The following is a 24,551-nucleotide window of genomic DNA, read 5'->3' as shown; positions in this document are numbered from 1 at the left end:
CCTTCGTCGCACGTAAGGCGAGGTCAGTCGCAGTGCACAGTTCCTGAATCAGCCCTGGGTCGGTCCTACCCTCGTGCAGGTCTTTTAGGGCCTTGGCCTGGTGGAACTGCAGGATGGCCATGGCATGCAGGGCGGAAGCGGCCTGACCCGCGGCCTTGAAAGCCTTCGTCATTAAAGAGGAAGAGAACTTACAGGCCTTGGAAGGGAGCTTTGGTCGGTTGCGCCAGGTTGCTGCGCCCTGTGGGCATAAATTCACCGCTACGGCGCATTCTACCTGGGGAAGCTCGACATATCCCTTAGCCGCTCCGCCGTCGAGGGTAGTCAGAGTGGACGAGCCCGTGACGCGTGTACGGGCAGTAAAAGGTGCCTTCCATGACTTCGTTAGCTCCTCGTGCACTTCCGGGAAGAAAGGCACCGGGGCGGGGCGCGGCCGTGAGTCACGCTCCGAGCCCAGAAGCCAATCATCCAGCCGCGAATGCTCAGGGCAGGGTGGAGGGTTCCACTTCAGCAGGATGTTCGCAGCCGCCCGGGCAAGCCCGGCTGCCATCTCAGCGTCCGACTCATCCTGTGCTCTACCACCCGTGGGCGGGAGCTCAGAAGATTCGTCCACTTCCAGTAGCAGAAGCCCACCCTCCGATGCTGCGACCGAAACCTCATCCTCGTCGCGAGCCGCGAACGACACATTAAACCCGCCCTGAGGCAGACTCGCCAAGTTGCAACAGGAGTTTGCAGACGTGTTTTCCCCTCTACCGGGTCGTACGAACCTCATCCAGCACCACATCGAGCCGGGGGTGGTGGTATGTAGTCGTCCCTGCCGATTGCCCGAGCACAAAAAGACAATTGTCCGGGAAGAATTGGATGCAATGCTTGATATGGTGATAATAGAGGAATCCCACAGCGACTGGTCCAGCCCGGTTTTTCTAGTTTCTAAGAGCGATGGGTCAGTTCGGTTTTGTGTAGATTACAGAAAAGTCAACGCGGTGTCTAAGTTTGACGCGTACCCAATGCCTCACGTTGATGAGTTGCTCGATCGGTTGGGCACTGCTCGATTTTATTCCACACTGGATTTGACAAAGGGTTATTGGCAGATCCCCTTGACACCAATTTCCCCGTGAAAAAACAGCCTTCTCCACGCCATTTGGATTACACCAATTTGTGATGCTTCCGTTCGGTTTGTTCGGAGCCCCGGCTACGTTTCAGTGTCTCATGGACCGAATACACAGACCGCATTCGGCTTATGCCGCTGCCTATTTAGATGATATCATAATTTACAGCAATGATTGGCAGCGGCACATGAAGCATCTGAGGGCAGTTCTGAGATCGCTACGACGAGTGGGACTCACAGCAAACCCCAAGAAGTGAGCGATTGGGCGGGTGGAGGTACGGTATCTGGGGTTCCACTTGGGCCACGGGCAGGTGCGTCGTCAAATTGACAAGACTGCTGCGATTGCGACCTGCCTGAGGCCCAAGACCAAAAAGGGGGTGAGACGGTTCCTGGGGCTGGCTGGCTATTATAGGAGATTCATGCCTAATTATTCGGATGTCACCAGCCCGCTGACTGATCTCACTAAAAGGGGGCTCCAGACCCAGTCCAGTGGACGGAGCAGTGTCAACAGGCGTTCATGCAGGTTAAAGCCGCACTTTGCGGGGGGGCGCTTTTTCATTCACCCGATTTCTCTCTCCCTTTTGTCTTGCAGACAGATGCTTCAGACAGAGAGTTGGGGGCCGTACTCTCGCAGGTGGTGTAGGGGGAGGAGCACCCGTTGCTGTACCTCAGCCGCAAGCTCTAGCTGAGGGAGACTAAGTACAGCACCGTAGAAAAGGAGTGTCTCACCATCAAGTGGGAGGTCCTCACAAGTGGGAGGTACTACCTGTTAGGGCGGGCCTTCACCCTCTGCTCAGATCATGCCCCACTCTAATGGCTCCACCGCATAAAAGATACCAAACGCATGGATCACCCATTGGTATCTGGCTCTTCAGCCGTTTAAGTTCAAGGTGGACCGGGAGTGCAGATGGCTGTCGCCGACTTCCTTTCCAGAAATGGGGGGGGGGAGTGCTAGACAGGCCGGATGTCTCCCCGGCCTGAGTCGGGCAGTGGGGATATGTGGAAGCGGGGGTGTGGTCAAGCGTCTGCCCAAAGAGAGAGAAAGCGGTAAGGGCACTTGCATCTGATCTAGATTATGTGTAATACCTGTCTCTAATTCCAGTGAGCATGGGGAGAGCGGCATATAAGCAGCCACGCCACAAGCAGAGAGGAGAGAGAGTCTTGGCAGGCCGAATGTCTCCCCAGCCTGAGTCAGGCGGTGGGGATATGTGGAAGCGGGGGCATGGTCAAGCGTCCGCCCGGAGAGAGAGAAAGCGGTAAGGGCACTTGCATCTGATCTAGATTATGTGTAATACCTGTCTCTAATTCCAGTGAGCATGGGGAGAGCAGTATATAAACAGCCACGCCACCAGCAGAGAGGAGAGAGTGTCTGGCACAAGGAAGTCCAAGGTGCTCCTGAAGCTGTTGCTTTCATTCTGTTGTATTTGTGAAGCTGATGTGTTTAAGTAACTACATGCCTGTGAAGCTGATGAGTCTGTGAAGTTGTAAAGCACTGAAGTGACCGATTAAATGTCTTACTTGAGCCTGGAAAATCCGCTTCCCTGTGTCCTCCTTTCCTTCTGCTGTGAAGTTCGTTACTCTGCATTTTGCTGGGAACTTGCTCTTTCTTCTTGTCACCCACCACTACAACTTTGGCAAAGTACTGGATGACACATTTGGTGTTCACAGTCTTTCCAGCACCAGATTCTCCACTGGTTTATGAGAGATGATAAGACAGAAGATGATTAGACGTGAAATTTCCATGAGAAGAAAATATAACTGTTATTTTCATCTCATAACAGTAGATACATACGTAATCAGGACAGACTGGTTCTCTCTGTCTGTAAATTCAAAGATAATTGTAGTGACTCGCCTCAATCCGGGTGGCGGAGGACGAATCTCAGTTGCCTCCATGTCTGAGACCGTCAATCTGCGCATCTTATCACGTGGCTTGTTGAGCGCATTACCGTGGAGACATGCCGCGTGTGGAGGCTTCACGCTGTTCTCCGCGGCATCCACACACAACTCACCACGTGCCCCACCAAGAGCGAGAACCACATTATAGTGACCACGAGGAGGTTACCCCATGTGACTCTATCCTCCCTAGCAACCAGGCCAATTTGGTTGCTTAGGAGACCTGGCTGGAGTCACTCATCACGGTCTGGATTCGAACTCCAGGGGTGGTAGTCAGCGTCAATACTTTCTGAGCTACCCAGGCCCCCGATAATCCATTTTAATAATTGTTTTAGAAAAACTAAAATCCAGAATTCCACAAATCAAAATCATTTGTAAAAATTAAAATCTTACCAGTATGCATGAACTGATTGTCAGAGACAGAGAAGATGTGGGGTGGGGCCTCCATACACTTTTTGCCTCTGTAGGCAGACACCACTTCTGCATCATACACTGGGAACCACTTGTAGGGGTTCACAGTGGCACAGAACAGTCCAGATTAGGTCTGAAATGAGCAGAGGAGTGGTCAGATTATAGCATCACTGTCAAAATGAACTTGAAAACATTTTTTTATTTTATTTTTGTTACTTACGTAGATCATCCATGCTGCAATACGCTCTTTGAGGTTATACAGCACAGAGGGTTCAATGAGATGGGTCATCATGTCCATGTCATCAGTCTTTTCATACTTGGGAGGATTCACCATCCTCCTTAGCAACTCTCTCCTATAAATGTCATCCAGCATATATTAGATTTACCAGAGAAAAATGGCAATGAGTAATGTATTGAGCATCTTGTTTACATGCAATAAGTTAAATTCACCTCCTTAGTGTCAAGCACAATAACGGTGACTTTGCCACCATCTCTGCTCTTGATTACTCCTTTGACATATAGATCTTTATCATCAACCACATAGCAGGTGGCCTTAGCATCCAAGGGCTTGCTCTGAGCCTCAGTTCTCTCCTTCACAGGCTTACGTAGATACACCAATCAGCCACAACATTAAAACCACCTGCCTAATATTGTGTAGGTCCCCCTTGTGCTACCACAAGCAATCCATATGCCATTGTGTATTTTACTTTTAATATTGTTGTTCTTAATTACTTGTATTATCCTGTTTTTTGTTGTTTATTTGAGCACGAAATACATTTATTTGTAATATTTGTATTGTTGTCTTTGTTCTTCATCTTACATCTATTCACCACACTTACTTTAGTGATATATCCACATTGGTCAATGAAAAGCAGGTACACCAATGCTGACAGTTGAATATTAAATTATATTAATATTAGAGTTTACCAAAATATGTTACCCCTCTTTAATTTCAACTAAGTGTGTCTAATGATCACCAAACTTATTCAGATGATGTCTAATCTCTTCAGTGTTATCCTCTAAAAGATTTATTTCTGTTGGATATGACAAAGTATAGAGAAACAGCAGGGTCACCAAATCTGACAGTACATTAGAGATTACCGAAATCTATTACCCCTCTTTAATTTCAACTAAATTTGTCTAATGATCACCAAATTTATTCAGGTGATGCCTAATCTCTTCAGCGTTATCCTCTTGTACATTTATTCTTAAATTATTTGACAAAGTATAGCGAAACAGCAGGATCACCAAACCTGACAGTATATTAGAGGTTATTGAAATCTTTTACTGCTCTTTAATTTCAACTAAGTGTGTCTAATGATCACCGAACTTATTCAGGTGATGTCTAATCTCTTCAGTGTTATCCTCTAATAGATTAATTCTTATGGTATATAGTGAAGTATAGAGAAACAGCAGGGTCACCAAATCTGACAGTATATTAGAAATTACCGAAATATGTTACCCCTCTTTAATTTCAACCAAGTGTGTCTACTGATCACCAAACTTATTGAGGTGATGTCTAATCTCTTCTGTGTTATCCTCTAATAGATTTATTCTTGTTGCATATGACAAAGTATAGAGAAACAGCAGGGTTACCAAATCTGACAGTACATTAGAGTTTACTGAAATCTGTTACCCCTCTTTAGTTTAAACTAAGTGTGTCTAATGTACACAAAACTCATTCAGAAGATTTCTAATCTCTTCTGTGTTATCCCTTAAAAGATGTATTCCTGTTGTAAATTACAAAATATAGAGAAACAGCAGAGTCACCAAATCTAAAAGTATATTAGAGCTTACTAAAATCTGTTACCCCTCTTTAATTTCAATTAAGTGTGTCTAATGATCACCAAACTCATTCAGGTGATGTCTAATCTCTTCTGTGTTATCTTCTAATAGATTTATTCTTAAGGTATATGACAAAGTATAGAGAAACAGCAGGGTCATCAAATCTGACAGTATATTAGAGATTATCAAAATCTGTTACCCCTCTTTAATTTCAACTAAGTGTGCCTAATGATCACCAAACTTATTCAGATGATGTCTAATCTCTTCTGTACTATCCTCTAATAGATTTATTCTTGTTGCATATGACAAAGTATAGAGAAACGGCAGGGTCACTAAATCTGACAGTACATTATAGATTACCGAAATCTGTTACCCATCTTTAATTTCAACTAATTGTGTCTGCTGAACACCAAAATCATTTATGTTATGTCTAATCTCTTCTGTTATCCTCTAATAGATTTATTCTTATGGTATATATTGAAGTATAGAGAAACAACAGGGTCACCAAATCTGACAGTATATTAGATCTTACCGAAATATGTTAGCTCTCTTTAATTTCAACTAAGTGTGTCTAATGTACACCAAACTCATTCAGGTAATGTCTAATCTCTTCAGTGTTATCCGCTAATAGATTTATTCCTGTCGTAAATGACAAAGTATAGAGAAACAGCAGGGTCACCAAATCTAACAGGACATTTGAGTTTACCGAAATCTATTACCCCTCTTTAATTTCAACTAAGTGTGTCTAATGATCACCAAATTTATTCAGGCGAGGTCTAATCTCTTCTGTGTTATCCTCTAATAGATTTATTCTGAACCTGTTGATACCACCCCCTTTTTGAGCACAAACCATGAAAACGACATACCTGAACTTAAATGGTTGTATTTACTGGACCCTTTGGAGTATGGACACAGTTGTAGTATCTTTTGAAAGAAGACACTTGGGGCTTTATTAAGAATTAATATATATGTTTTGTTTTTTTAAAGTTAGAGAAGCTGAAGTTTATAGTAATGGAACTATTTTGTGCTGAACATGTTTTCATCATCTAAAAAAAAAACAATAATAAAAGTGCCAGAACAACCCAGAAATACAAAGTTCTCAAAGCCACAAGTCTAAAGAAGTTATGTTTCAAATTCGAAGATGATCTAACCAAAAATGAGGTTCCTGCAAGCTTTTTTCTCTGACTAGGGACAAAACCTAAAACGGGCACTTGGAGTTTCCAAATGGCCACTTGGTAACAAAATGATCCGAGGGCTAGAGAAAGCTATTATAGTTATTTTAATATGTACCACATCTACCAAACTATTTTTTCCCCCCAATTTTAAAATATGACACAATTTCATGTAGTTAAAATGTTATTATTTTATTTAAAAATTTGAATAAATGCCATGAAACAGTGCACTCAAGTTTTAGCGCTATTATAAGAAACAAAATCACTATAGAACTATAAGAAAACATAACTATTTACAAAATATACTTCTACAATATGTATTTACAAGTTGTATACAGAACATAAAGCCTAGTTTTGGATACTGTGCCACTCTTTGTAGCAGGAATGTGTCGGTTGCAAGCACAATGCAACACCACAAGTATCGCACATCAGCTTGCAAAGTCTTCCATTTGTGCTGTCTGGAGTTATGTACCTTGGCATGTGGTGAATACCAGGAAATGTTGGAACATTCTCATCCTGAGACACCAAATTCGCCAAGTCCATAATAAATGCTTTCTGTCTGAGTGGTCGTTGATTCTTCATTCGTGCCATCTAACAATGAAGGATGAATGCATTCACAACTGCTATGTCCACAAAGTGGTAAAAAAAGACCGGTACCACTTTGTGGTCTTGAGCAGGACTGTGTAATAGTGGATGAGGGCTTCAGACACATCCACTCCCCCCATGTACCTGGGTTGAAATAAATTTGACATTAGGCACAAGCACAAAGGCATCATAAATGAATGTAAATAACACCAGAAACATACACACTGACAACTGAATATATAATACAAACCTGTTGTAGTCTGCCACTGTACCTGGAACAGGAATATCCTTTAGGGACCATTTTCCATCAGTGCCCTTCACCCTCCTCTGCACAGTACCTCCTGCAGTGCCTTTATGGAAGGTGGAACACATCCGAACCTCCCGTGTGTCCTTCCATTCAACAAATAACAATTTGCCATCCCTTAGCCAGCAATGACTGCCACGGAGAGCATTTTTAGGCAGCTTGTTCTCAGTAGTTTTGGGGTAACCCACCCTGTTTTGGAAAATTGTCCCACAGGCCCAAATGTTTTTTAGGAGGAGGTCCCTGAACAGTGCTGGACTGGTGTAAAAATTGTCCACATACAGTCTGTAGCCAGCTCCCAACAATTTTGCATCCACCAGCGCCATCTATTGGCTCATAGCTCAGTCCCTTGCTCAGATTGTTCTGTTCAACAGGGGATTTCCCCTCATAAACAAAAAAATCCCAAGTATAGGCACAGAGTGAGTCTGCTAGTACAAACAGCTTGTACCCCCACTTCGTCGGCTTGTCCTTCATGTACTGCTTCAAGCCATTCCTTGCCTTTGTTGGTACCATCCTTTCATCAGTTGCATTGTTCTCGTAAGACTGGAAGTATGTCTTGCATGCATCCCTCAATTGCAGATACATTGGTTTGATTTTGCCAAGGCAGTCATAGGCAGCTGTTCCTATTTTCTGGTCGTTTTCAGCATCCATCTTGGGATCGCTGAGATGAAGAGTAGCGGAGATGGAGAGAAATTTCCTGCAAGACGTGATTGTTGCAGGAAAGTTGGAGCTGTACATTTTGGCCTTCCTCCAGTAATCCCTCAGTGAACAAGCTTTTGACACACCCATGTATAAAATAAGGGGCAAAAAAGAGTACAAGTCATTCAAAGAAATGCCCTTCCATGGCTTCTTGCCCTGCTGATGGATAGTCCCATAGGCGTTTGTATTTGTAACAACTGTCTGCAGCATTGAAGTGGAAATAAAGAGCTGAAATAATTCCAGAGGACTTTATGATGCAGTTGGGATTAGCTGTGGGCCTTCTGTTCTTGCAGGCCTGAAGACATGCTGTGGTGCAACATCCTCCTCACTAGAGTCATTCCATCTCCCTTCATAAGTGCAAAGGGAACCCACTGATGATCGGATGTTTCTTCCTCTGCCTCTCCCTCTGGTACCTCTCCCTCTGCAACTGATAGATGGTGCAAGAGATGGAGAGTTTGACAGGCGGGGGTTTTTTTCATGTGGTTGTACGATCTCTGGATGCCAATCCTCATCAGAATCTTCTATTGCATTACTTCTGCATGACATAGAACAGAAAGAGAATCATCAATATGCTGCTATCAATATTTTGTCTATGTAATACAGACATGCACATATACAGTGAAACCGGGTCTATGCGTAGGTTGTAAAACCTCGCAAAGGTATTGGGCGTAGCCCAACCCACAGCTCTGCATATGTCTGCTAGATAGGCCCCCCTTGCCAGTGCCCAGGAGGATGCAACGCCTCTAGTGGAGTGCGCCCGGACTCCCAAGGGGCACGGCAAGTCCTGAGACTGGTATGCGAGAGTAATGGCATCCACAATCCAATGGGCCAACCTCTGATTGGAGACAGCTTTCCCCTTCTGCTGTCCTCCAAAACAGACAAAGAGCTGCTCCGAGCATCTAAAGCTCTGCGTGCGGTCCAGATAGATGCGCAGATCACAAACTGGACACAGCAACGACAAGGCCTGGTCTTCCTCCTCTGAAGGGAGCGCTTGCAGGTTCACCACCTGGTCCTGAAAAGGAGTGGTGGGAACTTTGGGCATGTAACCAGGCCGGGGTCTCAAGATCACATGAGAGTGTGCTGGCCTGAACTCCAGGCATTCGCTGGTAACAGAGAGTGCCTGCAGGTCCCCCACACTCTTGATGGAAGTGAGTGCCACCAGGAGGGCCATCTTCAGAGACAGAGTGCTGAGCTCGGCCTGCTCCAGGGGCTCAAACGGGGCTCTCTGTAGGGCAGGTAGGACCACAGAGAGACCCCAAGAGGGGATCAGGTGGGTCTAGGAGGATTCAATCTCCTCGCACCTTTGAGGAACCTGTTGATCAGGTCGCGCTGTCATGAGGGATTGCCGTCCAGTGTATCGTGGTGAGCTGCTATGGCAGCCATGTAGACTTTCAGGGTAGAGGGAGACAGCCGTCTCTCCAGCCCTTCCTGAAGAAAAGACAGCACAGACCCGATGGCGCACCTCTGTGGGTCTTCCCCACGGGAAGAACACCAGTTAGTGTAAAGACGCCACTTCAAGGCATACAGCCACCTCATAGAGGGGGCCCTGGCCTGAGTGATCATGTCTACTACTGCTGGCAGAAGACCTGTTAGGTCTTCCACATCCCGTCCAGGAGCCAGATGTGGAGATTCCAGAGGTCCGGCCATGGTGCTGGAGTGTGCCTTGCCCCTGAGTGAGAAGGTCCTGCCTCAGGGAAATGCGCCAGGGAGGTGCTACTGTCAGGAGCATCAGATCCGAGGACCAAGTCCAGTTGGTACGGCGCAACGAAAAGGACTTGCTGCTCGTCCTCCCTGACTTTGCACAGAGTCTGTGCAATGAGGCTCACAGGAGGAAATGCATACTTGCGTAGCCCCCGAGGCCAGCTGTGCGCCAAGGCATCCGTGCCGAGGGGAGCCTCGGACAGGGAGTACCACAGGGGGCAGTGAGAGGAGTCTTGGGAGGTGAACAGGTCTACCTGTGCCTCCCCGAATCCCTCCCAAATCAACTGGACTACGTGGGGGTGGAGTCTCCACTCCCCGCAGAGCGTTACCTGCCATAAAAGCGCGTCTGCTGCATGGTTGAGGGCGCTCGGAAGATGAGTGGCTCACAGAGACTTCAAGTTCAGCTGACTGCAAAGGAGGAGGCGGCGGGCGAGTTGCAACATGCGACTATGTATGCTACGGTCGCTGTGTTGTCGGTTTGGACCAACACATGCTTGCCCTGAATCAACAGACGGAGCCTCCTCAGGGCCAGTGATACTGCCAGCAATTCTAAGCAGTTGATGTGCCATTGGAGTCAGGGCCCCGTCCAGAGCCCCGACACTGCCTGCCTGTTGTGCACAGTACCCCAGCCCGGGTTTGAGGCGTCTGTCATGACCATGACACACCTTGAGACCTGCTCTAGGGGAACACCTGCCCGTAGAAATGCCAGGTCCGACCAAAGGCTGAAAGTCTGCCGGCACTGTGACGTGATGGTCACACACCAGGTGCCATGGTGCCATGCCCACCTCGGGACTCGAGTCTGTAGCCAGCGCTGAAGCGGTCTCATATGCATCAACCCGAGGGGGAGAACCACCGCCGAAGATGCCATATGCCCAAGGAGCCTCTGAAATTGTTTCACTGGTGCCACTACCTTCTGCCTGAAGGTCTTCAGGCAGGTCAGCACTGACTGAGCACATTGGGTCGTAAGACGTGCCCTGAGAGCGACCGAGTCCAACTTCATACGATAAAAGAGATGCTCTGCACAGGGGAGAGCTTGCTCTTCTCCCAGTTGACCTGAAGCCCAAGTCGGTCAAGGTGCTGAAGCACAAGATCCCTGTGTGCACACAATAGATCTCACGAGTGAGCTAGGATTAGCCAGTCGTCGAGATAATTGAGAATGCGTATGCCCTTCTCCCTTAGCGGGGCCAGGGCAGCCTCTGCGACCTCTGTGACTAAGCTGTGTATTGCACATTAATTATTGCTAAATGGGGCAGTTTTAACTGTTCATGAGATGGATAGCCTGAGGGAAAAAACTGTTCCTGTGCCTGATGGTTCTGTTGCTCAGTGCTCTGCAGCACCTGCCAGAAGGCAACAGTTCAAAAAGGTACTGGGCTGGGTGAGTGGCATCCAGAGTGATTTTTCCAGCCTTTTTCCTCACTCTGGAAGTGTACAGTTCTTGACGGGAGGGCAGGGGGCAACCAACAATCCTCTCAGCATTCCGAATTGTCCTTTGTAATCTTCTGATATCCGATTTCGTAGCTGCACCAAACCAGACAGTTACTGAGGTGCAGAGGACAGACTCAGTGACTGCTGAGTGGAACTGTATCAGCAGCACTTGTGGCAGGTTGAACTTCCTCAGCTGGCGAAGGAAGTACAACCTCTGCTGGGCCTTTTTCACAATGGAGTCAATTGATTTCATGACAACAGATGTCAGAGTGATGGGTTTCTTTGGGACAGGAATGATGATTGAGCGTTTGAAGCAGGATGGGACTTCACACTGCTCCAGTGATCTATTGAAGATCAGTGTGAAGATGGGGGCCAGCTGGTTAGCACATGATTTTAGACAAGTGGGTGAAACACCGTATAGGCCCTGTACTTTCCTTGTCTTTTGTTTTCAGAAAACATTGCACACCTCTTCTTCACAGATCTTAAGTGCAGGTTGAGTAGCAGGAGGGGGGAGGAGAGGGGTTGCAGGAGGTGTTGATGTTTGGTGAAGTGAAGGTCAGAGTGGGTGTGGGGTGTGAGATTAGGCCTTTCAAATCTACAGTAGAACACATTCAGGTCGTCAGCCAGTTGTTGGTCTACTACAGTGTTGGGGGTAGGAGTCCTGTAGTTAGTAAGTTGTTTCAGACCACTCCACACTGATGCAGGGTCATTAGCTGAAAACTTGTTTATCAGCTTATCAGAATAGCTTCTTTTAGCCACTCTGATTTCCTTATTCAGTGTGTTCCTGGCCTGATTGTACAAGATTTTATCCCCACCTCTGTAAGCATCCTCTTTTGCCTGACGAAGCTGCCTGAGTTCTGCTGTAAACCATGGTTTGTCATTGTTGTATGTTAAATAAGTCCTAGTACGAATGCACATATCCTCACAGAAACTGATATATGATGTCACAGTATCTGTGAGCTCATCCAGATTGGTGTCTACAGCCACAAAAACAGTGCAGTCAAAGCAGGCTTGTAGTTCCAGCTCTGCTTCATCTGTCCATCTCTTTAAAGTCTCTTTACAGGTTTAGCTGTTTTTAGTTTCTGCCTGTAGGTTGGAAGAAGATGAACCAGACAGTGATCAGAGAGTCCCAAAACTGCTCTAGGGACAGAGAAAATGCATCCTTTATTGTTGTGTAGCAATTATCCAGTATATTTCTGTCTCTGGTGGGGCAGGTAATGTGCTGTTTGTATTTGGACAGTTCACGTGTGAGGTTTGATTTGTTATAATCCCCAAGAATAATAATAACTGAGTCCGGGTACTGTTGTTCCATGTCTGTGATGTGATCAGCAAGCTGTTGCAGCGCTGCGTTCACACACACTTGTGGAGGAATATAAATGAGGAAAACTCCCGCAGCGAGTATAAAGGCTTACAGTTAATAAAGAGCGCTTCCAAATTAGGGCAGCACATATTCTTTAACGTTGTAACAACTTTACACCAACTTTCATTGATGTAAAAGCATGTTCCATCACCTCGTTTTCCCCGTTAACTCCGCTATGCGATCTGCTCTGAACAGCTGAAAGCCCGGCAGATGTAACGCACTGTCCGGAATGGCTTCACTCAGCCAGGTTTCTGTGAAGCACAAGGCAGCAGAGGTTGAAAAGTCCTTGTTTGTACAATTGAGGAGATGTAGTTCGTCCATTTTGTTAGGAAGAGAGCGGAGATTCGCTAGATGAATACTCGGCAGCGCTGTTCCAAATCTGCGCCGATGAAGCCTGACCAGTGCGCCAGCTCGTTTTCCTTGCCTGCTTCTCTTAAACAACACAGCTGCGCCTCCGACTAAAATGTCCAGCAAAGCGTCCGAATAGTCAAAAACCGGGAAAAGATTGTCTGGTATGTTCTGCCGAATGTTCAACAGTTCGTCCCTGGTAAAACTGATTGGAAAAAGATTGCTAAACACAGGACAAACAAACAAAAACAACAAAAGAATTGGAGAGCTCCACACCATGGCTGCCATCCATGGCACCATCTTTATTGTCACCAGTGATGTTACGTATGGCCGCCAGAACAACGGGTATGTTTGACCCAGAACTTTCAATCTGCTTGTAACACTTCTCAGTTAAAGGAGGAGGCGAGAAGCAGATTTTGTGGTTCAGGTAAGTGTTTTATTCTCCCCACTGCAGCAAATGCACTCTTTCAGGGCTTTCACCGTGTTCAATAATTCAGTCTAAACATAAACAACTATTTCAGAAAAATAAACTCTCAGCTTTGCAATAATAAGCTCTTGGCTTCACAATGAGGTCTCTAGTGCCCAGGCTCTCTCTCTCGTCTGAGTGCTGTGTGGCCCTCTTTATGCCGCTCTCCCTGTGCTCACTGAAATTATAGACAGGTGTTAGACATAATTTAGCTCAGGTGTAAGCACCCTTACCGCTTTCTCTCTCTCCGGAGAGATGTTTGACCACACCCCCGCTGCCACACTGCTAATGCAATGCCACAGCACCGTTGAGTGAATTGTGTTTTTTATTTTATTTTAAAAGTGTACAGAGCTTCTCTCTAAATGCGCATGGTGTTGCGGTAGCACAACTGATGGCACAAACATGACAGACAGTCTGACTAAACGAATCCACCAATCAGAACGTTCATTTCTGACATATTTGTGAAAATACTGCATGTTTTTGCACAAGTGCTAATTTTTGATGCAACAACCATTTAAGTGTTACTTGGAGAAAAAAATTAATTTCAGTCTCAACTTGTGCAGCTGTTGGCTGTCATAACAACTCAAAATAATGAATGATGTCAATGTTACTCACCTCTGACCATCACTTCATCTCATCTACGCACTCAGGTGAGGCACTGTCTATAAAAAGAAATGTAATTTCTACATTGTGAACTATTGGCATGTTTCTTGACAATTTTTGTAAATGTAATACCTTAAACATTACATTACCTGCTAAGAATATACGCCGATGTGAATGAAAACACTGGAGACTGGAAATTGAAACAGGTGTTCTGGTGCACTATTGCTGCCATCTCAAGGTCACATTTTTCATTTTCTTACTCCTCTTTCAGTGTGAATAAATAATTATTTCTGCCTGACCATGAAATGAAAATTTGCTTGTTTTAATTATTAATATGTCTTCTTAAAAATAACATATTTTGGGACATGCTAGGATGCCCGGTCACTGAGAAAATCAGGTAGATATTCAAGGTGGTCAGCGGGGGACAGACGTATTACAACTGTACCCGCTGCATAAGAAACATGGTAGCAAATGCTCCTTCTAAAGTTAGTGTTAGCTTTTATTCAGTCAGAAAGTTTAGATAAATAAGCCAGACAATTAAATAAATGAATGAATTGTTAGAAAGACAGACAGACAGAGAAAGAAAGAAAGAAAGAAAGAAAGAAAGAATGAAAGAAAGGGTGGTGGTCCATACCGCCCCGGCAAGCACCCCGTGCCGCGCCCGGCAAGATGCCATCCCAGGCGGCTGCCCATGTCGCCTAAGCCTACATCTGCCACTGATTTTTTATCTTAGATCATCCCCATCAACTGCTATTTTTAAATCAAGCTTACAGACCTATTTTTTATTCTTTAGCTTTTAATTCAGTCTGAGTTTTTTTTTTTTTTCATATTGTGTGTTTGATTCTATTACTATTGTTATAGCTTTTTTATATTAATTTATTCTGCATTGTACAGCAATTTGGTCAACTCCTGTTGTTTTTAAATGTGCTTTATAAATGATTAACGTAAACTAAACTAAACCTATCTTTTTGAGTGACCTGAGGTCAGAGCCCAGACCTTAACCCAGTAAAGGTTGAAGATGTTGAACTTCTGTTTTTCCACCTTGAGAAGTCACAGAGCCAGACACAAATTAACTTGCCAAGAATTAGTGAATTTATTAGTTCTTTTTTTTTTTTTTTATCAGACAAAAAAAAAAAAAAAAAAATCAGTTGGAGAGTGGTGTCACAAGATGGTCTCCCCATCTTTCTCTGAGGATGTTAATTCGTATAGGGTGTATTTAAATACATCCATTAGAAAAAAAACAAAACTCTCTCCTTTGTTTAAATGAATAAACTCGCATGTTCTGTTTAGTGAAAATCAAATCACATCTCTAGAATGTTCTTACTTGGCAATAATTTATTTGTATCTTTAGGTTGGGCAACTGGTTGTCTCTTCACAGCGGTAGGGGTGCGAGAAGATTCCTGGGCGGGGTACAAGGAAAATTTAGGTGGGAAATGATTCCCATGTCCCCCATGTCCCCCTTAGACCCAGCCATGCTGCAGAGCTGTATAGCACTGAACTCTTATTATGATTGAGGCAGGTCAGATGACAGTGCAAGATGACCAATCGCATTTCAGATCTATGAACAATTAACATGAGAAATTAAGCAGTTTTCTCAATTTCTTTGAAATAGAAAACAACATTTAAAGCAAAATGTATACATATATTTTTTTTAATTTTGAAACAATAAACAAATTAACGTAATCGTATCTAGAGAAATTATCTCATTATTGGCTTTAATCTGGATAACTAAAGTCCAATCCCTATTTTTATAAATAACAATAATTAAATAAAAAGCTTTTTTTCATTATCTTTCATCTTTCAACAATGACAGTTTAAGCACATTTGTTTTACCCAGCAACTGACAAACTTAAGATGGTGCCGAGTATGGCTGCTGCGTTGCGAGCTCCGACACAACATAGTAGTGTTTTGTTTGTTTTGTTCACAATTCTTATGTTTTTTGTCTTGGATGTTGTCTGCCTTATTGTCTACGACAGACAAACACTTTTGGACATTGGTTCAGCAATTTCACACTGTAAACCCGACTTCAAATTCCTCAATGCCGACCCGCTGTTTACAAACACGGCAGCGGAGCCCATTGTCTGTGCTGCACGGCCGCGGAAACGCAAAAGGAAAAGGGGAAACAGAGCCGGCGTTCTCATCAGAGTAAGACAAAATCGACGCCGCGCAAATCGACCCCCGCTACCAAGTATTCTACTGGCAAATGTTCAGTCTCTGGATAACAAGCTCTGCGAGCTGAAAGCGCGGATCTCTTTCCGACGAGGGGCTGCTGCATTATCTGCCTTACGGAAACTTGGATGTCTGCGGAGATTCCAGACTCAGCCATTGAACCCGCGGGGTTCTCCGTGCACTGAGCGGACAGAGCGAAAGACCTCTCAGGTAAAAACAGAGGTGGTGGTGTATGTTTTATGATCAACAAATCCTGGTGTGATCAGAGGAACATACATTCTATCAAGTCTTTCTGCTCTCCTGATCTGGAATTTCTCATGCTTCTGTGCCGACCATTCTGGCTACCGAGGGAATTCAAAGTGATCATTATCACTGCTGTGTACATCCCGCCACAAGCCGACACAGCCCGGGCACTCAAGGAACTGTATGGGAGTATAAGTGAGCAGGAAACCGTGCACCCTGAGGCTGCGTTCATTGTGACCGGAGACTTTAATAAAGCCAGTTTAAAATCAGTCGCACCAAAATACCACCAGCACATTAGTTTCAACACACGAGGGGACCGGGTTTTGGACCATTGCTACTCTCCCTTCTGGGATGGCTACAAATACCTCCCCCGCCCACCATTTGGCAAATTGGACCACTCTTCCATTCTGCTTCTGCCCGCTTACAGGCAGAATATGAAACAGGAAGCACCCACCCTCAAAACGATCCAGTGCTGGTCGGACCAATCAGACTCTACGCTACAGGACTGTTTTGATCACATGGACTGGGAGATGTTCCAGTCCACCTCTGATGACGACATCGAGCTTTACGCTGATAGCGTAATGTGTTTCATCAAACAGTGCATGGAGGACGTGATTCCGACCAGAACAATATGGATCTATCCGAACCAGAAACCATGGATAAATAACGATGTTCGCACAGCACTTAATTCCGGGAATGCAGAGGAGCATCAGAACAGCAAAACGCCAGTACAGGAGCAAGATTGAAGGATAGTTTAACACCACCAACTCTAGAAGCATGTGGCAGGGAATTAACATCATCACGGACTTTAAAGGGAAAAAAAACTCCACCATGAACACCACTGCCTCTCTCCCGGATGAGCTAAATACTTTTTATGCTCGTTTTGAAATAACACCGCCCTCGTGGAGAGAGCTCTCACGGCCGAAGCTACAGAGGTTAGTTCACTCTCCGTCTCTGTAGCCGATGTAACCCGATCCTTCCGACAGATGAATATCCGCAAAGCCGCGGGCCCAGACGGCATTCCGGGCCGCGTCATCAGAGCGTGCGCGAACCAGCTGGCTGGTGTTTTTACAGACATTTTCAACCTTTCCCTCTCTTTGTCTGTAGTCCCCACATGCTTTAAAACATCCACCATTGTGCCTGTTCCAAAGCAATCAAAAATAACTTGCTTAAATGACTGGTGTCCTGTTGCTCTGACCCCCATCATCAGCAAATGCTTTGAGAGACTAATCAGAGATTACATCTGCTCTGTGCTGCCTCTCTCTCTTGACCCGTTGCAGTTTGCTTACCGCAACAACCGCTCCACTGATGATGCCATTGCATCTACAATACACACTGCTCTCTCCCACCTGGAAAAAAAGAACACTTATGTGAGAATGCTGTTTGTAGACTACAGCTCAGCATTCAACACCATAGTGCCCACCAAGCTAGATGAGAAACTCCGGGCTCTGGACTTAAACAGCTCGCTGTGCAGCTGGATCCTGGACTTCCTGTCAAGCAGACGCCAGGTGGTTAGAATAGGCAGCAACATCTCCTCATCACTGACCCTCAACCCACTACTGTATTCCCTGTACACACATGACTGTGTGGCAACACATAGCTCCAATGCCATCATTAAGTTTGCTGATGACACGACGGTGGTAGGTCTGATCACTGACAATGATGAAACAGCCTACAGAGAGGAGGTGCACACTCTGACACACTGGTGTCAGGAGCACAACCTCTCCCTCAATGTCAGTAAGACAAAGGAGCTTGTGGTGGACTTCAGAAGAAAAGACAGAGAACACAGTCCCATCACCATCAATGGAGCACCAGTGGAGAGAGTCAGCAGCTTCAAGTTCCTGGGTGTCCTGAGGAACTCACATGGTCCATCCACACTGAAGGCGTTGTGAAGAAGGCTCATCAGCGCCTCTTCTTCCTGAGACGGCTGAGGAAGTTTGGAATGAACCGCCACATCCTCACACGGTTCTACACCTGCACTGTAGAGAGCAACCTGACTGGCTGCATCTCCGCCTGGTACGGCAATAGCACCGCCCACAACCGCAAAGCACTGCAAAGTGTGGTGCGAACTGCCAGACAGATCATCGGAGGTGAGCTTCCCTCCCTCCAGGAAATATATACAAGGCGGTGTGTGAAAAAAGCTCGGAGGATCATCAGAGACTCCAGCCACCCGAGCCATGGGCTGTTCTCACTGCTACCATCAGGCAGGCAGTATCGCAGCATCAGGACCCACACCAGCCGACTCCATGATAGCTTCTTCCCCCAAGCAATCAGACTTTTGAACTCTTGATCTCCCACGATCAAAATACATCAGCACTGCACTTTATTACCCTTACTCTTATATCTCACACCGGACTGTCATAACTTATATTATTATTATATTATATTCTCTCTTAACAACTGACTATCAACCGACAGCCTGAATGTCAATACAGTACAATACTGTACATTCTATATATACTACTATATATACTTTTTTATATATTTTTATTTTTATTGAATAATGTGTATCTATATAGTGCGTATTGTATACTGTACAGTGTATGTTATTATTTGTATATTGTTGAGTGTAATTATGTGTATATCAGACGTTTAAATTGTGTTGTGTTAATTTGATGTTATTGTAAATTGGTATATGTCTCATCACTGTCATGACTGCTATGTTGATCGGAACTGCACCCAAGAATTTCACACACCATTGCACTTGTGTATATGGCTGTGTGACAATAAAGTGATTTGATTTGATTGATTTGACATCAAGTTGCTGTTTGATTTTATATATAAAAATGTTTAATAAGGGAGTGTTTCTTGGTACTTAATACATTTAAAATGAATGATTAGATTTTCAGCAAAATATGCAATGATTAATCCAGAAGTAATCAAAGAGTAATCAGATTAGATCTGTTTGGAATTAGATATGGCATAAAAAGTGTAATCTAAAAGATTATGTTGTTGATTACAATTTAAATTGTGTAATTTGTAATCAGTACCAGATTACATTTCAGAAGTAATTTACCCAGCACTGTCTGTGAAAATACCGTTATCTGCAGTCATTCACAAGCAGCAGAGACGTTGTACTTAATGAAGACCTTCTTCATCGCTGGCAAACATGGGATGCATTTCAGCATTGTTTCCCGCCCCTCACAATCATTATAACCTCTCAAAATATGTACTCTCTCTACTATCTTTGAGTATGACCGGAAATTTTATTCAATGATCAAGTTGCTACCACTTTTTAAAGTGAAAAATATAAACCTGCAATAATAATGTTTAGTGACCTATTGAGATCTTTGTTCATGTCATATAAAAGTTCATATTGTGTGTACTAGAAAATGTTGTGTTAGGTGTTCAGCTACAAATCAATCAAGTCCAAAAGAAGTTGCTAAATAAAAGTTTTATTTAGTATTAATTTGACATTTTCGAAGATGTTTTTGAAAGGTTTTCACTCTGCTAGCTCTTTAACCTGAAAAAAATTGAAATTGAACAAATATATTATTAGTATAAATTTAAAGTTAAAATGCAAGTATTAAACTAAAGCTTTAAAGCTGTGGCAAGTATGTTTTAAAATACCTCAGAAAGTAAATATTCCAGTAAGAATTAGAATTGATATTATCATATAAATTACCTTTCCAGCATCACGGCTCTTGACTCTGAGCTTGTTGACCTGAGATTCAGCAATGTCAGCACGCTCCTCAGCCTCCTCCAACTCATGCTGTGACTTCCTCAATTTGGACAGGTGAGTGTTGGCTTGTTCATCCTGCAATGTCAAATATATTGGTATACAAGGCACAAACAATGTAAAATGTGGCCTTTGTCATTTTCAAATGAGATACTCACAGCTTCTTCAGCCTGCCTCTTGTAAGCCTTGACCTTCAGCTGAAGCTTGTCAACCAGATCCTGCAGTCTGGTGATGTTCTTCTTATCCTCCTCAGTCTCAAGGTAATAAACAGACATTAGACTAGAATATAATAAGAAAAATGTTATCTGAAATTTTATTACATTTTCTTTACCTGGTAGGTGAGCTCCTTCACTCTCCTCTCATATTTGCGAACACCTTTAACAGCATCAATTCCACGTCTCTGTTCTGCCTCAACATCAGTTTCAAGCTCACGGACCTTAATTATAGATATTATTAAACTCATTTCACTCAAAGAAATTAGGTTTACACTATCAAACACAAAATAATCAGTATTATAGGATGACATACACTTCACAGCACCCATATCAAGATTATGAACACTGAAATAAAGGCAAGCGTACTCTTGACTCCAGTTTCTGGAGTTGTTTCTTTCCTCCCTTCATGGCCAGATTCTCAGCCTCATCCAGACGGTGCTGCAGGTCCTTCACTGTGACTTCCAGATTTTTCTTCATCCTCTCAAGGTGAGCACTGGTGTCCTGCTCCTTTTTGAGCTCTTCTGCCATCATTGCAGCCTTTTGGAAATCACAAATTCCACAAATTTGCTTTAGGTCTAAATATTTAAGTGTGCAGATTCTTGAGAAGCTTCTTAATTTTTCAATTACTCACATCAGTGATGGCCTTCTTGGCCTTCTCCTCTGCATTTCTGGCTTCCTGTACAGTATCATCAACTTCACTCTGGATTTGAACAAGGTCAGCTTCAAGTTTCTTCTTGGTGTTCATAAGACTTGTGTTCTACAAAATGGATAAGATAATTCAGTGTCTTTTTTAACAACACTCTCAATTACCATAATTTCATTCTACAAAAACAACAACTATATGCTCTTACCTGAGAGTGCAGGAGTCCAACACGCTCACTGACATCCACCAGCTCTTGTTCAGCCACTTTGCGGCCTCTCTCTGTCTGCTCTAGAGCAGCTCTCAGCTCCTCAATCTCAGCCTGCATCAGAGTGTTTCTGCGCTCCACCATGGCCACCTGCTCCTTCATGTCTTCCTGTCCTCTCAGGGCATCATCAAGGTGCATTTGGGCATCCTGTACATAAAATTTATGTAAATCTATGTCAATTTAAGAGGGCTCCCTGATTAGTTTTTTGCTTTTTGTGTAGCATACTCATTTACATACTTATACACTGAAAGCCAGTGAGAGGTCACATACCTTTAGTTGTCCCTGAACATTCCTCAGCTGTTTCTGTGCCTCAGCAGCTTGGCGATTGGAATGGCCCAGCTGAATCTCCATCTCATTAAGATCTCCCTCCATCTTCTTCTTGATTCTCAGGGCATCATTCCTGCTCCTGACCTCAGAGTCCAGAGTGCTTTGCATGGACTCAATGACTCTCTGGCTGTTCCTCTTGATCTGTTCCATCTCCTCATCCTTCTCTGCAAGCTTCCTGTCGATCTCACTCTTGACCTGGTTTAGCTCAAGTTGGACACGAAGGATCTTAGATTCCTCATGCTCCAGGGTGGCCTAAGAAAGGTGAAAAATAATTTTTGAATTTCTTAATGAAAACATTCAATAACAGGACAGGATAATGCTAAAAAATAATTTAACAAGAATTACAACAAAATAATACATATTAATCTTCTGTACAATTATCTTCAGATACTCACTTCAGCCTCCTCCAGGGCGGCCTGAATCTCAGACTTCTCAGTCTCAACTGCCTTCTTAGCCTTTTCCAGCTCATGAATGCTTTTACCAGTCTCACCTAACTGCTCTGTCAGATCCGAGATCTCCTCTACAGAAGAGAAAGAAAATAGTATCAGCATATTATAAACAGTACACACATTGAATTCCCAATACTGATTTAACACTGTAAGAATGTTTAAGTTAATAATTAATTCAACAACTGTTATCTTACGCTGCAGGTTCTTGTTTTCTCTCTTGAGTGTCTCCAGCTGATCCAGACTCTCCTCATAGGAGTTCTTCATCTTGAACAGCTCAGTGCTGAGTGAGCGAGCCTCTTTCTGGGCACCTTCCAGCTCTGCCTGACCTTCCTCATACTTCTGCTTCCATTCTGCCAGGACCTTGGGTAGAGAAATTTCAGGCTTAGCTAACAATATTATTACTTAATTTGAGATCTGAGAGGAATTATCATATCACAGAAGCAGTCAAATTGTTTACCTTGTCAAAGTTCCTCTGCTTCTTGTCAAGGTTGGCAGCCAAACCATTGGCTCTCTCCACATCAATCATGAGGTCCTCCACTTCACCCTGGAGTCTCTGTTTGGTCTTCTCCAGAGAGGCACATTTGGAGTTCACTGCCTCAATTTGTTCCTCTGCCTCTTGCAGACGCTGAGCCAGCTTCTTCCTGTTATGAATTTGTCAACATTAATCTTATGATGCAAACATTTTCACATATTAACAAGTGTTTATCAGCTCCTCTGATGTTCATACTTGGACTCTTCAAGCTCCTCTGTGCGCTGGATGGCATCAGTTTCATATTTGGTTCTCCACTGAGCAACCTCACTGTTGGCCTTAGACATTCCCCGCTGCAGCTCAGCCTTTGCCTCCTGCTCTTCCTCAAACTGCTCACGGAGCAGGTCACAATCATGACGGGCTGACTGCACAGCATGAGCCAGAGCATTCTTGGCCTAGGATGCAAAGTCATGCTATTAGCTTCACTCTGCAATGGCAAATATGTGGTCACAATACTTTTGCTGAAATACCTTAACTTCCTCTTCAATATGTCTCTTAAGCTCTTCAGTTTGTTGAGTGAAAGCTTGTTTGCTTCTGGTGAGCTGAGAAACTAGAGCCTCCTTCTCCTCCAACTGACGGCCAAACTCACCTTTTGAGATTTAGATTCACTGTATCAGATCTATATCAGCTAATTTTTAACAATCTCTATGGAGGCAAGTTTTTTAGTAATCAGTATGTTTGTTTCTTCTAATAAGCCTTTCTTAGAGTCAGAAATTCAATGTAGAATTATTTTAATACACTATACTTAATTCTCAACATACTAGTAATTTGTTCATAATTTTCATCTGTTACCATTTTCAGTTTGAAGTCTTGCTCTTTGAGCACTGAGGTCATTTAACTGGCGAAGGTTCTCATCGTTCTTGGACTTAAATTCACTAAGTTGGTCCTCCAGTGTGCGGCACATCTTCTCTAGATTGGACTGCAAATACAAAGTTGTTAGATATTCCAAAAATCCTACACATTTGATTCATTTCTTTAGAAACACAATTCTTAACCTTTGCTTTGGCAACAGCTTCCATGTTGCTAGAGAGATCATCAATCTCCATTTTGTATTCGCTCTTTTCCTTCTCAAGCTTCTGCTTGACACGTTGGAGGTTGTCGATTTGCTCTCCCAGCTCAGCCACACTGTCGGCCTGCTTCTTGCGGAGGGCAGCAGCAGTGGCTTCATGCTGGAGGGTGGCCTCTTCAAGGTCACGACGCAGCTTCTGCAATTCAGCCTCACGCTTCTTATTCATCTCAATCTGAGCAGAAGTTGCTCCTCCAGCCTCCTCAAGCCTCTCACTGATCTCCTCAAGTTCCCTGGAGAGATCAGCTCTCTGCTTCTCCACCTTTGCACGAGCAGCACGCTCAGCTTCGATCTCTTCCTCCAGTTCTTCAATGCGAGCCTACAGGGGCAAGTAATTAATGCATTTCTGATCTTGATTTTTTTTTAAACAAATAACAATGTAACCAAAAAATTGCCAAAAAATTCCAAATACCTGAAGCTCCTTGATCTTCTTCTGGAGTTGAGCTCCAAGAGATTGTTCATCCTCAATCTTGCTGAGGAGCTGGCTTGTTTCAAAGTCTTTCCTGTGGGAGTTCAACAATAACTTGTTTTTATAACAATAACATACATAAAACAACATAACACAAACATAACAATATAAATTCAAATATTTCGATGTTTTTAATTACTTCTTCAGTTTCTCATCTGATTGCTGCTTGTCATTCTCCAGGTCCATTGTGGTCTCAAGGGCCAATTTAAGGTCTCCTTCAAGCTTTCTCTTGGCTCTCTCAAGGTCCATGCGGAGCTTTTTCTCTTGTTCAAGGGAACCCTCAAGCTATGGGAAAACAATATATAAATGTTCAAAGCAAAAATTTAAATTTAATGAATTAAATTTATTTAATGTTGAAATAGTAACTCACATCATCAACTTGTTGCTCAAGCTTTGTCTTGGCTTTGGTCAGGGTGTTGACTTTGTCCTCCTCTGCCTGGAGATCATCCAGAGTCTGCTGATGTGCCTCTTGGAGGGCTTTCTTCTCCTTTGTAAGCTTGGCAATGCTCTCATCTTGTGCTGCCATTTCTTCAGTCAGGTTCTTGACCTGAGTGATGTTGGATACTTAATTACTTCCTTTTGTCCTAATTAATATTCTTTTAAAAAATATTAGGTAACAATAGAAATGAAATAATATACTGTA

The 24,551-nt window shown here is 43.9% G+C and overlaps 1 protein-coding gene across 2 annotated transcripts in view; it reads right to left on the bottom strand.

Annotated features, from left to right (window-relative positions):
• Positions 1-19,641: 19,641 nt before the first annotated feature.
• LOC127422003 (myosin heavy chain, fast skeletal muscle-like) overlaps positions 19,642-24,551 on the bottom strand; it is a 66,904-nt gene continuing 61,994 nt past the window's right edge. For both annotated transcript variants that reach the window (XM_051665316.1, XM_051665309.1), the window contains exons 22-39: positions 24,279-24,455; positions 24,048-24,193; positions 23,852-23,942; positions 23,369-23,758; positions 23,166-23,292; positions 22,844-22,962; positions 22,572-22,768; positions 22,302-22,485; positions 22,039-22,204; positions 21,791-21,915; positions 21,339-21,647; positions 21,012-21,215; positions 20,792-20,917; positions 20,527-20,697; positions 20,277-20,381; positions 20,104-20,199; positions 19,892-20,023; positions 19,642-19,729 (exon numbers count right to left, since the gene is read on the bottom strand). In XM_051665316.1, the coding sequence (XP_051521276.1) occupies positions 19,709-19,729; positions 19,892-20,023; positions 20,104-20,199; positions 20,277-20,381; positions 20,527-20,697; positions 20,792-20,917; positions 21,012-21,215; positions 21,339-21,647; positions 21,791-21,915; positions 22,039-22,204; positions 22,302-22,485; positions 22,572-22,768; positions 22,844-22,962; positions 23,166-23,292; positions 23,369-23,758; positions 23,852-23,942; positions 24,048-24,193; positions 24,279-24,455 (2,886 nt within the window). In that variant the 3' untranslated portion in view covers positions 19,642-19,708. The remainder of the gene's footprint in view (positions 19,730-19,891; positions 20,024-20,103; positions 20,200-20,276; positions 20,382-20,526; positions 20,698-20,791; positions 20,918-21,011; positions 21,216-21,338; positions 21,648-21,790; positions 21,916-22,038; positions 22,205-22,301; positions 22,486-22,571; positions 22,769-22,843; positions 22,963-23,165; positions 23,293-23,368; positions 23,759-23,851; positions 23,943-24,047; positions 24,194-24,278; positions 24,456-24,551) is intronic.

This window comes from Myxocyprinus asiaticus, chromosome 3, assembly GCF_019703515.2.
Source record: "Myxocyprinus asiaticus isolate MX2 ecotype Aquarium Trade chromosome 3, UBuf_Myxa_2, whole genome shotgun sequence".
Classification (NCBI taxonomy): domain Eukaryota; kingdom Metazoa; phylum Chordata; class Actinopteri; order Cypriniformes; family Catostomidae; genus Myxocyprinus; species Myxocyprinus asiaticus.
The sequence above is the reverse complement of the archived record's forward strand: the minus strand, read 5'-3'. Positions and strand labels throughout refer to the sequence as shown.